We start from the raw sequence: 16262 nt of genomic DNA on the forward strand, positions 1-16262 counted from the left end.
TCCAAAGATTCATCGATGACATGCTGTTAAAAATGCCCCAAACACTAAGGGCCAACTAAAAGCAGATTTGGTTTTTCTACAGTACAAGCTGAGGACGAGACGTTGGTCCCTTTGCTTGTTGTCTGATTAAGATGTTTGTGTTGTTCAGAGCTGTAAACATATTTCAAACACAATTCACATTTCACTCTGAAACATATTGTTTAAAAAGTGGTAGAAATGTTGAATTAATATGTCACTTGTTTTTGGCCCTGTTTGTGGGTTTGCCTCGGGGTGGAGTGACTTTAGAATACATCCTGTGTTTTATAACCAAGTTTGCAACAGATATTGATTTCTCTTTTTTTTTAATGTTGCTGCTAGACTAAACAATTCCTCCAGAGTAAACACCAACATTTGTCGGACTTCGGTGCTGAATGTTTTAAGATGTTCCCTTTTGTTTGAGTATTGTTGGTGTCACGTCAGAGAGGAGAAGGACAGCGTTGCTCTTTTGTTGTCTCAGTATTTATTTTTTTGTCAAACTCCCAAATGCCCACGAGTCTTGTTGTCTGGGCAGTCTTTCTTTCTCTTGTTATTGGTGAAAGTCTGGTAGATTTATTCAAACAAGAAGTGGTAGAAATGAAGTACAGAAGTCGTCCCACGTTGCTCCTTTTCTTCCCCTGATCCACAAAATACATGTCAGAGCTGCAGGAAAAAGGTCAAGTAACAAATGACACCCTTGTGCTAAAGTGCAGGGTTTGACCCCAGCGTAACCATGGGGCTCCCACAATGCAACTGCTCCGAGGAATTAATCATCACCTTCTGACCTCGCGCGCTGACCCCTTTCAACCCTGGAGGAAACCTAAAGGTGTTATGGATGATAGTGGAAACCAACAATAAAAAGGAGGAGGAGAGTGAGAAAAAAAAAGTCTTAGAATCTGAGCTGCTTCCTACCTCGTGGGGCGTCTGCGGAGCCTTTTATGAGTTGACAATTAATAGTCTCTTTCGGTTTCCTGAACAGGGGAATTGAGACGAATTGTCTCTTGGCTATTCAGCTGCGTTCAAGCGTGCCGCCAGACAAAAAAGAAAAAAAGAAAGAAAGAGCGATTGGCTGTGGAAGATTTTACCCATACGGCTGTTTTTGAAACATTTCTCCCCCTTTGTTCTGCAGACACAGGCCCTATTGGACGACACCCCCCCCCACACACACACACACACCACCCGGTGAAGTGACCATTTCACAAGCCAGAAATCTGCCAAAACAGAGCCGCTTTAAAACAGTGATCTCTCAACAGCTCTTCTTAGTGCGCGCTGTTTAGCATGTTAGCATTTCAGTGTTAGCAAGAAGTCGACGTAGCCACCAAGTCACCATTTATAGTTGGCGACTGTTTTTAGGCTTCGTGTTTTAGCAATTTTGCCACTTTCCTTACCCATATTTGATATTTGCACAGGAAAATGGATACCCTTTACTAAGCCTGCATGCTGCTTGACAGGTCATTGTTGTTGCTGCATGTTTTATAAATGGCTAAATCAGGGACCTAATGATTATTTCAATCAATATAACGAAGCACCTTAAAAAGGTGTTGTAGCAATTCCTTCCTCGTTATTGCATTTTCACATTTGGAGTCCCTGGATTGTATTTTAGATTTAGGCAATCTTGTCTTTTTCTTGTTTTTTTTCCCATGAAAACCCACAAAATGTTTGTTCTGCAGGCACAGGCCCTATGGGGACGACCCCCCCCCCCCACACACACACACACACACACACACACACACCACCCTGTTGAAGTGACCATTTCACAAGCCAGAAATCTGCCAAAACAGAGCCACTTTAAAACAGTGATCTCTCAACAGCTCTTCTTAGCGCGCGCTGTTTAGCTGTTTGGGACTGGTGAGAGAAAACAGATCATATCGAGGCTGACATTTGTTTGTTCGGGCTTGACATCTGAAGGCAGAAATTACATTCACTCATTTCGGTAGCCGCTGAACAACACGCTATACGTCAGTCGCTTTTTGGTTTGCAGACAGCGAGGCATTGATGTTACAGCCGGGGGCCGTAAATCAAGAAGAGAGTGCCTCAAATTATGTGGAACTCTAAAGGAATGGGAATGGAGAGAAAGTTCTGGATCGAGTCCATATAATGCAAAGGATGAGGCTGGGAATTGCCGTGAACAGTGGGAGATAATGAAAAGTGCAGGCAACATGGGAAGGCCATTGATGTTTTGTTTTTTATCCGCTAATGATGTCTTAGAGTTCCAGAATTCGTCTTTGGCCACAGGATTTCTTCCCATGCTATTTTGTCTTGGAGGCTGAAGAGCATACAAATGGCTTGTTAATTAAGATGGATGGTACTTGTAGAGGACCCATCTTCATGATAATAAGAGAGGGTGAAACATGAAGACTTGTAAAGACGTCCTTGTAGTATGTTAGTGGAGTTACTTGAGCCAGGGGGGAGGGGTGTTTTTACCGTCACACATGTATGAATGAGCGTGTCATAGCCGACCGTGTGATTGGTGCACGGTTTTGCATTTTCATCCATTTGTATCTGTGTGAGGGGGAAAAGAAAAGAGAGGCAGAGCTATCACAAGGCCCTTCAGTCTGTTTCCATGAATGGCCTCAGCAGGGGGAAACTGTCCCTCATTGTCAAGTTATTTGGCAGAAGACTTTTTTTTTACACCACCTCATGTTAAATTCATCAACATTTTCTCCGTCATTTTTGTTCTTTGCCCTGCAGAAGTTTTCTTTAGATCAGGTCGGTTTTCTTGCCAAAGCTGGTTCCTGCTGAGGCCCAAATGACCGAGGCAGATGTATGGTACGCAAAATAAAAATAAAAAAGCTTTCATGACCACTAAGCAAAAAAAAAAAAAAAAGGTTATTTCTTGGATCAGAAATAACCAAGTTGGCGTGAAGCAGTATTTTTTAGTGCTTGATTAGGCGGGCCACTGTAGGAGCAAAAGAAGTCGGTGGAAGGCGGACTGACTGCTGCCATATAGGAAATAGTTAGGGCTAACTTTTTAGCAAATGCTACTAACACAGTGCAACATTAAAAATCACATGTATTTCTCTCCATTTTAAATGTCAATCAATCAATCAAACTTTATTTGTATAGCACTTTTCATACAACAAATGTATCCCAAAGTGCTTTACATCAATACATAAATGAAACAGCAACAACATGAGTCAATTGTAGAATTGTAGAGAGGATAGAGGTAGACGCAGGAAGAAAGTGATGGATAAAGACAAACAGAGAAACAACATCAACTCTGAATAGAAAAGATTTATGGCTCCAACAGCAGTAACAATGAAAAAAAGTATTTGTGCAATTAGCAGGAACGTCAAAGTATTATCATAGACTGATCAGTCTAAAATTAACATTGACAACTATTTTGAAAATAAAATGGGAAGGACTTCATTTTTTTTTCCCAAAATTTAGAATTTCTTTCTGTAAATAAATTCTGCGGTTGGGAAATCTCAACTTTAGTCCACTTTTAAGGTTACTATCTTTTTTGTCTGCTCAGCAGAAGCTGTCAGTGAAGTTGGCAGTCAGGGGCCACAGGTCAGCCACAAGTTTGACTACTGGGTTACCCCCCCTTTCTCACACTCAAACACACACACACACACACACACACATATACCCACCCCCATTCTGTTTCTCCTCCCTACATGAATGTGTGTAGGGGTCTTTCACATAAACAGGCGGCTACATGGGGTGGCATGGAGCTTTTCTCACAACAGTCCCAGTCCTGTTTTGGATTAAAGCTGGTTTTCTATACCCACCCATCATATAAACACAAACACGCGCACACAACCATACATGCTCACATTCCTGACTTGCAGTCCTCCACTCCTTTTACTCATGATTGTTTGAATGTAGTAAACAGCAGTTAGGTATCATCTTTTTCCAATTTTCAACTCTTGCTGCTTTGTTCCCCAGGAACTCTGCCAACCAGTGATGTATTCAGTTCAACTTCAGTTCAAGAGTTAACGGCAAAACTGATTTTTATGACATAGATGGAATCTGGCATTCTTTGGTGACCTGCAGTGCGGTCTCTTGTGCTAATATACAACTCGCAAAAAGCCAAGATTTTTTTGTTTCTTTCCTTTTCTAGAACGAAAAACAAATGGATCTCAAAAACCCTGACCCTGTCGTCAACTAAGGCAGTCGGGAAAGACTGGGAACAACATTTCCCTTGATGCTATCCCAACTCCAAAACATTGTGGAGTGGGGGGAAAGCAGATCTAATGAAGTGATAATCAAATCTTTTCCAAACATCATTACAGTAGGCTAATTATTTAACCTAGATTTCCTGGTTAAGGAATTAGCCTTCTGCATTGGGGGTTGTCATCACAGATGAGAATTATTTGCTAATTTGGGTCAAATCCAGACAGACATCATTCTCTGAAGCATGGATTTGTTGGTTTGGATTATGTTAATCTTACACATTTATCACTCCTAGACAGCAACATGAAATGGATACCATAATGGTATTTAAAGCCCTTTGCAGATCTTTCTGAAGTCTTGGAAAACCAACGTAGCTTCACAGAAAGGTTACCCGAAATCTGCTGTATATTACTCAGTCTTTATCTGTTAAAACCCCATCGATGAAAAGCTTAACATTACATATTTGGCCATTTGTGGGGCGGCTGTGGCTGAGTTGGTAGAGTCAGTTTTCTCTCAACTGGAATGTCGGGGGTTCGATCCCCAGCTCCTGCAGGAACATGTCCGATGTGTCCTTGGGCAAGACACTTAACCCCAAGTTGCTCCCACTGCTTCATCGGTGGCGTATGCATGTGTATGAATGGGATTAGTTACTTCTGATGGTCACTTTACACAGCATCCTCTCCCATCAGTGTGTGAATGTGTAGGTGTGACATGCGGTGTAAAAACGCTTTGAGTAGTCAGAAGACTAGAAAAGCACTAAATAAGCTCAAGTCCATTTACCATTTGAAACCATTTTCTTCATCTTCTCATACATTTGCAAAGGCTCCAGACAAATCTAATCCAATTAAGATCAGAGAAAGACAAAAGTCCTTTTTTGGATTTATAGACATTGCTTTACTACTTTGGAAAACACCCCATTAGAAGTCATGTCTAACAGAGAAATAAATCCTTGTATCTACAGTACGAGTTGTTTTGAGGAGTGGTCCGTTTGTTGGTGTGTGAAATCATTGATTTATGAAACATTTGGCCATAAATTCCAGGTTGACAAAGGTCCAGGTGGCACTAACTCTAAGTACTTCATTATACTCTCAGAGTGTTCACTTCAGCTGTCGGATAAAAACTGAAGCTTTTATTTCAAATTTTGGGGGATTTTTCATTTCTGTCTCTGAAGTTGAAGGATTACATGATTGTCTTCTGGCTTGAAAATGTTGTCTTTCCTCTCATCCTTTGCTTAAATATGGTATTATCAGCACTTTAACACAGGACAGTTCTTGGAAAATGTACATTTTTAACAAAAAAAAACTGGAGCTGAGATTGTTTTTTATTGGATTTACTGTAAAATGAGTTACAGCAAAGGGGGTGGAAACTCCTGAAATCAGAAGTGAAAAAAAAGTCTGATTGAAAGAAAGAAAATGTTCAGGTGTGAAATGCATAGGAGCGAGTACACAATGTCTCCAATAAATGGTAATACCCTTGAGAATTAAGTGATAAAATACTTTAGCAGTTGAGGTTATTGTCTATATCGGCTGTTGTTTGTTCAGCTTTTTTTTCCGTACTTGGAAACGAATGGTTTAAATCAGAAAACCTTTGTGTTTTGATCTATTTTGAGGTCTTTCATGAGCAATTTCAAAGCGCTGTGCTTCTCAGTTTCTCTCCTTTCCATGGTCTGCGTGGTATGAATGCCCTAATTGGAAAGTAATTGTGGAGAAAGCCGAGTGATAAGGCCGTAGACTCACGCAGAGTCAGTGGCACCAACATGGACGCTGATAGACAGCTGATTCCAGTTAGGGTCTCCTTCCCCTTTCTTAAGAAGTCCTTTTAAAGAAGACAGACAACTTGATAAAAAAAAGAAGAAAATACAGTTATTTCCTTACCTCTTCAAAGCATACTTTTCACAAACAGGCTAATGATTTTGTTATTTGCCTTTCATCTCAACAGAAGGAGAAAATTGTCTTGTTTTGATGTTCTTCTAACCTTATAATCCAGGGATACAGAACACGCTGCGTTTAATAGGCTATGGTAATTTCCATGATGGCTTTGAATTGCGCTCCGGCTTTCAAGGAGAGCTAAATCTAAGTCTCGGCTCCGTTAGCTCTGCTCTGATCTTGCACAAGGTCTAATTAAACTCTCCCATCTAGCTCACCCAGGTATGAATAATAGGGAACGAGTGATGGCTGTTTGTAGTGAAGAAAAACCTCAGTTTGCATCGCTCATGGCCGGGATATGGGAACATTAAAAATGGCAATCCATCATGATTCATTTCCACTCTCTCTCTCTCCTGTGTGTAGAGAGGTTAGAAGAGCCCAGAACCTCGGTGAAACAATACACGAGTCCAGATGACCTGGTGGGTTATGAATCCCAACAGAGGAAGCCCTCCTTGGCAAGAGGTTTTTCAGGGGGGGGCTTGAAGGGGCCAGCTGTAGACAAACAATCTTTTAACAGTTGGTGAAGTGGTCCACCGAGAGGACAGCGATCCGTCTTGATTGAAACCACTTGTCCGACATTGTCTTTCCCCTTTTCTCTCCCTTTGCTGGTTGCATAAGGCCAAGGTGCTTTTTGATGGTTTGCAGACTCTCCTGTTGTGTTTTGTTTTGTCTGTCTCGTTCTCTTACTCACTTTCCATGGGACTGCAGAATATTTAGGGTAGGGGGGTTGCTTGAGGGGGATATGATCACATCCTGACTTCTCTCTCGCACTGTGCGTTGAGGTCTGGCTGACATCCAGCTTTGTCTGTCGGGCACATTCCCATCTACCGGCATGCTCAAATTCCTGTTCCTCCGGAGCGCGCTTGCATTTTGCCGCCGAGCTTGATGACTGCGGTTGGAAGATGAATTACTCTGCAGGCATTTGTTTGACAGATCGAGCCGGTTTGAATTGTACACGTGTTAAAGAAGCCGTAAGGAAGAGATCAGTTTGACCTCGTCTTAATTATTTAGTTTTGCTTCCTCCTATTGCTAAAAAGACAGAGCCAAGTTGGCACATCTATGAGTGTCCTTGACCTACAGGACCTTGTTGGTTCTTGAATTCCTTCATAAATCTGGAGCCAAGAGTCCATGATGTGGATCTACCTAAAACAGTTAAAATGACCACAAGAAGAAGTGAAGATGAAGTGCAATAATCATGGTCTTTGTCCGCACATCTCCGGAGTTGCAGGAAATGAATAATGTCCGATGTGGTATTTTATCACCCGGGTCTCACTTTACAATCCGTCTTACATAGCAGAGCATTCATCAGATATGGGGTTCGTCGTACCATAAGGTTTTCAGATTAAGCCAAGGCAAACGCAGACACAGTTCCTGGGCTTTTTCTAAATGGTCTGCAATCCATTTTCAAAGTCGAGTGGTTGACAGGCTCCTCCACACAATATAGTGGATCCTAGATAGTGCGGGAGCTTATGACTTTCCAATGTGGATGGACTTGGTGAGAAGGCCCGGGAGTTTCATACTTTATTAAAGCAGTTTAGGGATAAGACTTGAAGAAGGCGTCCTTGCTGACCTGCATGGCTAGTTTTTTTTGTTGGTTTTGCAGTCAGTCAGTTGAAAGGGATATAAAGATACAGATAAAGATAAACTTTATTGATCCCCCATGGGGGATTTTTTTTGTCACAACAGCTCAAGAAACAGGAATATAATTATCAAAAATAACAAGAAGTTAAAAATCAAACATATGTACATCAGTTAAATAAAGGGAGAAAAAATACAATAATAGAATAATACAAGGTATGTACACTTCCACTTGTGGAAAGAGTTATTGTTATTAAAAACACACACAGTGTGTAGCATTATTGATATGATTAAAGAGTCTGATTAAACAGTCTGACGGCAGATGGGATGAACGACCTGCGGTAGCGCTCTGTCTTGCAGGGCGGGTGTAGATATAGATCAGAAACCTTCTAAATATACCGGAAAACTTAAATTTTCCAATGTGGAGAATGTTCATTAGAAACTCTGGAGTTTGATGCTTTCTTGAGATTCCTTCGTACCCACTGTACTGCGGCTCCTACATTGAGCACAAACTACCTAACCAGTATCATTTCTGTAAGGATGTCCTTACTGAACTCCACATGTGCTGTTCTTTTGAAGGTGTCTCAGTCAGTTAGTTTGTTCTATGGTATGTAACCTCCACGCCAGGACGAGTTTCCTCCATACAGTACAGCGCCACCTGAATAGAGCTGGAAAAAATGAGTTTCTACTTTAAAGAGAGTTCATTTCGAAGCCCCTTAGACTTGAAGGCTTTTGTTGAAGCACTTGTGGGAATTCAGCGAGGACGTCCTTGCTGACCTGCATGGGTGCGGTTGTTTGAAGGTTTCACAGTCAGCGGTTGGAAGCGATGTAACCTCTCTGTCTGAATACGAGAATGCTACAGTTATGACTCTTTTGCTCCTTTTTTGAAAGACATAGAAATTGGAGCCTTTTGTATTTTCCTGCTCCTGTTGGAACACTCTGCTAAGCAGCCCAAGCTGTACTAACCTTCAACTCGACGCAGACTCAAAGAGATGTCCTCACATTACACAAGGCCCCGACAAAGGCATCAGACCAATGTAACCTAAGATAACCATCATGTCAGAGTAAACAAATAGTGCATTATAACCTCAAATTGAATTTAGCATGGACTGTTTACTTATTATATGTCAGTGGGATTAGCATGTTTTAAAGGCTTTTAGGCTGTTGACTTTTCCGTTATGGCATTTGCAAAAATTCCTTTGTGCCATTTAGCTGTTTATACTGCGCCAAAAGCCTGAGTAATTTCTTTTTAACAGCATATGATTCTGGCTCTTTTGCGCTATGATGAAGTGTTATATTTGGAATGGCTTTGTGATCCTAGTTTGTAGTCATCAGCGAAAAAATGGATGATGCAAAGTGGAATCATTCAATCTCCGAGGCCAAGCATAATGAGAGCTGGAAGTCAATGCTTCCCCCCCAACCCTTGAACCCGACTCGTCAACAGCGTCTAATCATATGTTCAATCATTTCGAAATGATTATTTCCTGCAGGAGGCGCACCCTGCTCCAGTTTTTACGATCAGATGAGCTCAACATTTACTTTACAGGCCAACTGTTGCATCAGTTGCAGTCAGCAAAGTTCCGTTTTTTTGCGGCTTTGGATGAATTGTTTTACTAATGATGTGAATTCTAACCTTTTGATTAAGAAATGATCAATGGAGTTAGCATACATCGTATTACTCATGTGTAATGCAAACCAGCGGTCGCTTAATTAATCAGGCACTCCGCTGGTTATTACACATAACTGAATGGATAAATTACAAAATATATGTCAGCCTACATGGGATTGTAGCTGCTGCAGTGACTTTTCTCCCCTGTCTGTCTGCCTGCAGAGAACTTGGCAGGATTGTTGTTAAGTGGGAAACACATGAAAACCTGTGCTACTTCCACTTTTTAAGATGCGGGGGAAAAGGCAAAGGTTGTCTGCTCTAGGGGACACAGGTGATGCTTTTACCTTCAGCTGCAACAAGAGCTGTTTCTTCTCACGTTGGATAGTACAAGGCAGTTTGGGAGGGAGGATTATTTTTGGTGTATTCTTTTTCTGTTCAAGGAAATGTCTGAGCTTTGATGTCTGCTGTCTGCTTGGCTTGCGGGAGCATTTCTTTTTGAATATGTCTGGATGTGCAGTTTCAGAGTATCGGATGAGTGATGGTGTTTAATGGTCATTTCATCCACAACACTGATTATATTATTTTCTCAAGAAGCCTCATAGATTATATTTTTGTGTGTGCCAAGACCTTTAAAAGTTCAGCTTGAACTCGAATACGGTGGAGGTTAATGGGATTTTATCTGAACTAATTACAACATACATTTGGAAATCTAAACAGCAATTCTCTTTCTTTCAAATATCAATGTTTCATCAAAGTCTCATCCAACAGCTTTCTTCGAAAAAATGTGTTTGTTTTTAAGAAATTCCAGTGAGATCTGCAAAATATTGTAAAACTATAAGGACAATTTTACTGGGAAGACAAGTTGTTGCACATTTTTCAATTTTTTTTTTATTGTGCTCTGAGTTCAGCACAGTTAAAAATCAATTCAACACATGCAGTTAAAAAAAACCTTAAAACCAAGTGACAACTTCTGGTAATGCAAAATCAAATCAATTGTGAAGTTCCCAAAACTGCAGTTCCTCTAGTGTCCACTTGAAGCTGTCTGTCTCAAAGTAAAAGTTTTGGTCTCTATTGTTCACATCTTTATTGGTAAAAACTGTCCAGGGGTTGAATTCTGTTTGCAACTTATCTGTTTAAATTATATTAAGCTTAAGATGTATGCATAGATTAGCATAATTAGGGGAGTGGCTGAGTTGACTGACAGGTGCATGTTTGCCAGGAGGCTTAAGGCCCGCATCAGCTACACCTCTTTGTTTCTAGATTTTCTAAAAATTAGTATAAGACCTTATTTCCAATATGGCGACTGCCATTGTTGGGCTTCATAACGCCTCTTCAGAAACCAATGTGTAACGACACTGAGACTACGTCCATTTTTTATACAATCAATGCTCAAAATCCAAGCAAATGGGAAAAAAACAAAAAAAAACTTTCACCATGTCTAGATACTACCAGAGGTTGATGGAAAAAAAAATGTCTTTTTGTAATATGGAAAGACTTGTGCTTTGAATTTAACCTCTGTGTGTAAAAAAGGATACCGGATTATGTAACATAAGCTCAGACATCTAAATTATCCCACCTGTCATTGCTGCAGCTAAGCTCTGGGAATGTTTTTTTGAGAAAGATTAATTCATCACTTTCTGAGTATGAGCTCAAGCCTCAACCTCTTGGACAAGTATACCTTCCATCACTCACGGTCTCATAATAGACAGCGCTCAGGAACCCTCTTGACGCGTGAATCATTCATACTGCACCCATAAATAATAAAACCCTGGCAGACCGTTAGCAGCACCTGCAACTTGAAACAGTAGTTCCTGAAACACAATCTTTTACCGTGTAAAGTAATGTGTTTCACCTGCCTCTGCTGTGGTGTCTGGGTCCAGGTAGAGGGAACAAAAACCTCTCCTCCTGCTCCTCTTCGCCCCCAACCCCCCCCACCTTACTGACCTGGCTTCCTCTTCCTCCACTGAATTTTTCCACCAAAGCTCTTTGATATCTCCCCGTCCCGTTGGGAGCCTGGGTAATGCAAAACTGGAAGCGTGAGGCGTAATTATTTCTCAAAAACTGCACTTCTACCCTAATTAGTTCACTCCTCAGAAGTGGGCCTTGCATTATTTACACATCAAGGGGGACACACAGGGCGGTGGAGATAAATATTCATTGTTTGTTGACTTTGCCCCGGTCCCTCGGCTCAGGCGCAAGTTGAGTCAAGAGCCGCTGCCATTGTGGCTTGTTTGTGCGCCCTTCTGCATCGTCGGTGCCCGGGACATTAATTGTCTTGTTCTGCTGCAATTATCTCCAACTCATGCAGACACACTGACACCAACACATCGTTTTAATAAGTGGACAACATTCTCGTCTTGGCAGGAAGTGGATCAGAAGAATGAGGCTTCATTGATGAGATGTGTTGTAATTGCGGCTTGCGCAGACTTGCCCCCTTTGCTCGCGGTGGAGTCTCGTCTAGTAGTAAACAGCAAGCAGAAAATATTTTATTCAGCCCAGACTGTGACACCGTTTCAGCCACGTCTCCCTCAAGCTTTTTTTGTTCTGGGTCGTCTTTAATGAACTCCAAAGGAATCCGTGGCAGCTGCTATACGAAGAGTTTCCTGCTACTGTTAGTTCCAGAGCAGATTTATGGGATGTCTGCTTTTCCTGTCAATACTCGGGTATGAATAGGCCTCTTTATCTGACCCCCCCCCCCCCCCCCCCCACCTTGGTGGTCGTACAACCTTGAGGCCTCTATTGTCTGTTGTGTAAATGCCTGCTGGGAAACTCTTGTTGCCTGCACTCATTGTAGACTTTTGACAACTGTTCTTTCTCCATTTCCTATTTCATCTCACTAGCTTAATCTGTGTTTGTAGCAGGGGGGAGGGGGTTGTGAAAAAAAAAAAAACGATACGGGGGCACATTGTGATTGCCTGGCATACGTATTACCATAATCACTGTCAACATTAATGGAGATCCTATCACTGGAGAATTTAAACACGGCTTTTCCATATTTATAGAGGCAATAAACAGAGAATGTGCAGGAAAAATGTCTGTTATGATTCAGAAGTGAGAGCCATGTGTACTGGCTTTGAAATGCATATTTGGGTTAGTGGATGAGGCAGAGGGGGGATCTCAGTTTAAGTTGTGGGATACGAGTGGAGATGTAATATAGTCACACTAGACAGAGAGTATCTTCAAACCATAAATGTATCACTCTCACCGTCTCCAGGGTTTCACATTTGATCAGCTGTTAACTGCTCGTCTAACTGCTCATCTGTTTCTATCAGGATGGTTGATTGGTTTGATTCTTACTGGAACTGCACCAACAAACTATTGTTCAAATATCCTTCTAGTTCTGGTATTTTTCTAGTTGGTTAGATTTAATGTGAGGTTGTGGCTTGGAGCCTGCGTCCGTGTTATTCCAAAAGGTGTGCGATGGGGTAAAGAGGTCAGGGTTTCTTTGCAGGCCGGTCAAATTCTTCCCCTGCAAAAATGTGAAAGTCATTTCTTTATTGGCTTTGTGCGAGAGGGCATTGTCATGTTTAAAGCAGGAAACTGCCTTACCCTAATGCGCACTATTGTCTGGAATATTGTTGTAGCATTAAGATTTCCCTGAATTGAAAGCTAGAAAACCTGCCCAAAGTTATGAAAACAGAAGCAGAAGAAAATGAAAAAAGCACCCTCCACATACTTACGGCCATGTAGTAATAACCGCTATCTAGGACTGTGAAGGATAAGTGTGTAGAGAGAACTGTTGGGGGGTCCTTCAGAAGTCTTTTGAAAAAAAAAAAAATTAAAGTTAAATATGTGATTTTGATTTACCTTAATTGGCATAATTTATCCAAACAACTCATCTAATCATAGGTTTCACTGTTAACACTGCTGTGTGTGTATTAAATGTATATTATCAGAGCAAGACAACGTTTATCCACATGGGGGGTCTGTGGTCTACAGAAATGTGATTATTCTGGTTACTAAGACATAAAAGTGAAAATGCAGAAGCTGCAGTTAGTGTGCTCCTCTTTCCCACTTCAGCAACAGTGGGCTAATGAAGCTACCATGGACACACGATGCAGGTCTTTCACTTTGGTGATATTGTATCTGCAGCATTGAAAACTCTTTATTTTCACACATTGGTAACATTTATTCTACTATTAGCATCGTTTTCCCCTCTGTGTTTTTTTCTTTCTAAATCTGGGATTTACACATTCAGCCTATAGGAAGAGTTTGAAGTGACTGCTACACCACTGAGCTCAGCCAGTGTGTGATGCTCGACGTATAACAAACCCAATGAATCACACGGTGCAAGGACATTGATCACTTAATTACAAGTAACAATTTAAAAAAAATGGTGAAGAGATAAGCGTAAGTCCCAGAGTTCAATTATATCAGTTTTTCCTGTTTTGCAAATTTGAGATGTTTTCTTCCCCATATTTGCACTTGTTAAGACCAGTAGCAGCTAAGGCGGCCGTATGTGACTACAGCTAATGTATCTGTCTTAGTTTTGTAACCCATTGAACATAATTATTTCATTGAATAAATTAAAGGTGGTTTCACTGCATGCATTCATTTGAAAGGACCTAAGGTTGGAGGTGTTACTTTTTACCAATGAGGTATTTATTTATGTTGTATTGAGGTATTAAAAATAATTTTTCTGTACCAGGAAACAACTCAACTCAACTTTATTTGTGCAGCACTGTACACACAACACAGTTGATCCAAAGTGCTGAAAAGCACAGAAAACAAGAAAGTAACAGACAAGAACAACAACAATGAAAATGAAAGAACAGGTTATGTACAGTGTAACTTAAAACTTACAAAGCTATGGATCTCTGAGCATGACGCGTTATTCAAAATTGAAGGCAATTGAGTAGAAATATGTTTTAACCATCAGTAGTAGGTGAGAGATGGATGTTGGGAGGTAAAGAGTTCCACAAGTTTGGTCCAGCAATAGAAAAGTCCTGAAATAAGAAACATATTCACAATAAACAGTAGACCAGACCACAACCGAAGTCATGTAGGTTTAACTTCTGTTTTCTAGTTCTGGCTGCTCTTTTGAGTGATTTCTGTGAAGTTAAAAAATGAGTCTCAGGATGTCTTCATAACGTTGCTGTAGTTTTGGATGAATGTGGATTAAAATGACAGATTTATTCCACTGCTACATGGAATGGTCTTTTGGATAACACATTATTTCAGTCAGCTTGCTGTGTGACCTTACAGTCTATATATACTACACTTCATAATTTCACAGCTCTTCCTCTCTAACCTCTCTGGAGTGAACGATAAGTTTCCTCTGCCTTTGCAGCGTCTTCATCATCTGAAATCTAAGAAAATTGACTTCCCTCTTCCCCCCCCCCTCTTTCCAGTGATGTTAACAGCTGTAGCAGGCCAAGTTTGGCGGCGCTCTTGACGGAAACTCTGCTGTTTATTCTTCCTCTGCAGGTGGAGATCACGCTGCAGGACGTCAATGACAACCCGCCTGTTTTCCCTAATGACATTCTTGATGTGACCATCGAGGAGAACGTCGCAGATGGCTTCAGGATAATGCAGCTAACAGCCACGGATGCAGACGAGGTAATCGCTCCCCAAGTTTCTATTCTGTCTGACGGTGGTTTTTTTTGTACTTTTCTCTGCCCGTTTTCCACTCCGCTGCTTTCAGAATCCATATCCCTGGGAGTGATTGGAATAAAATATGATCACAATTTCTCTTCCCACAGTGTAGAATCCAAGATTGATGAAATTAGTTTTGAGGCCAAATCAGCTGTCAATATTGAAGAGAAGTGAAGCTGACATGAGCGGCCAGTTTTCATGCCAGAACATTGATGATATAAGAGCTGAGATATTCAGGGCAGAAAAGGCCATGGAAACAACATTAGGACCTTGGAAAGTGGAAACTTTTATTATAAATTGTAAAAGTAAGGGTGGTCGCACATTTATCATAACTCTAAATAAAGCAAAGAAGTGATTTTACAGTATTTTTCTACACTGTGATTCAAAATGAAAACAGTTACTCAAACATAAACAGACGCTATATCTAAAGAGACAGCACACAACTTTATTAAAACCCATCAACTAAGCAAGGGATTAAAAAGAAAGAAAGAAAAAAAAAAGACTTGACATGTTTAATCGGTCACCTAAGAAGTAACTTCTCCAGAAGTGTAGAGGCAAAGAAAGCAAACTTTAAAGTCCTCAGGTCCTTTTTAGAATTTGGACTCAAACGTTTGATGTTGCCTCCCGAGCTTCACTGTGAAGTTATACTGGCTTCAACTATATGCACCATTAAGAAAAAGCTAAAGACACACTCTTTCATGGACGCCTGTAGGCTACATTTAATGATATTAATGATGATGATGACAGTGATGGTTTTGGTTGAAAATGACAATATTAAGGATGGTTTTGATGCTGATTAGAAACTCTAATGAACAGTTGTCGATGTTGTGCTTCCTGTCAGCACATGTGTGTCTGATCAGACTGAGAGCTGTTCTCTGTCTCCCGGCTCGTTCTTTACCTCTTGCATGCAAAAGCACACACTCAAAGCGTGTCACCGATGACAGAGTTTGTACTGTGAGTTTGTCGTTGGCTGTTGTGAGTAGTTAAATAGTCAGATTTTTTTTGTATCATGATAAAGTTTAGTGTTTACTTACCGCTGAACGAGACATGAGACGACGTAGTGTAAGAGATGAGCTGAGGTCAACTTCTGGAGCTACGTCGCTCGTGCATGTAAGCGTGGCTTTAGAGGGAGCACAGAGGGGAGGGGGTGGGGGATGTACCGCCTTTAATATTAAGGTCACAATATTCACCATTAAAGGCTTTATATGTCTAGATTCAGCAGATGTCGCCCTTGAGCAACAGCATGAAACCAAAACAACTCGCGCTGCATTGTTGTGTTAGCATGCTAATAAGTAACAAGTAAATGGTGAATGTTGTGATCTTAATTTAAAGTCAGTTAGACTTTTCTCAGCTATTTAAAACAAGAAAAAGAACATGACATGACATCAGTGAATCGTCTTCCTCGGAGCTTTGAACAATCA

General features: G+C 40.9%; 1 protein-coding gene across 1 annotated transcript in view; it reads left to right on the forward strand.

Moving 5' to 3' along the window:
• Window positions 1-16262, forward strand: part of fat4 (FAT atypical cadherin 4) — a 120162-nt gene that overhangs the window by 47655 nt on the left and 56245 nt on the right. The window contains exon 2 of the mRNA XM_061047708.1: window positions 14674-14805. Coding sequence (XP_060903691.1) covers window positions 14674-14805 — 132 coding nt within the window. The remainder of the gene's footprint in view (window positions 1-14673; window positions 14806-16262) is intronic.

This window comes from Labrus mixtus, chromosome 10 (genome assembly GCF_963584025.1).
Source record: "Labrus mixtus chromosome 10, fLabMix1.1, whole genome shotgun sequence".
Lineage (NCBI taxonomy): Eukaryota > Metazoa > Chordata > Actinopteri > Labriformes > Labridae > Labrus > Labrus mixtus.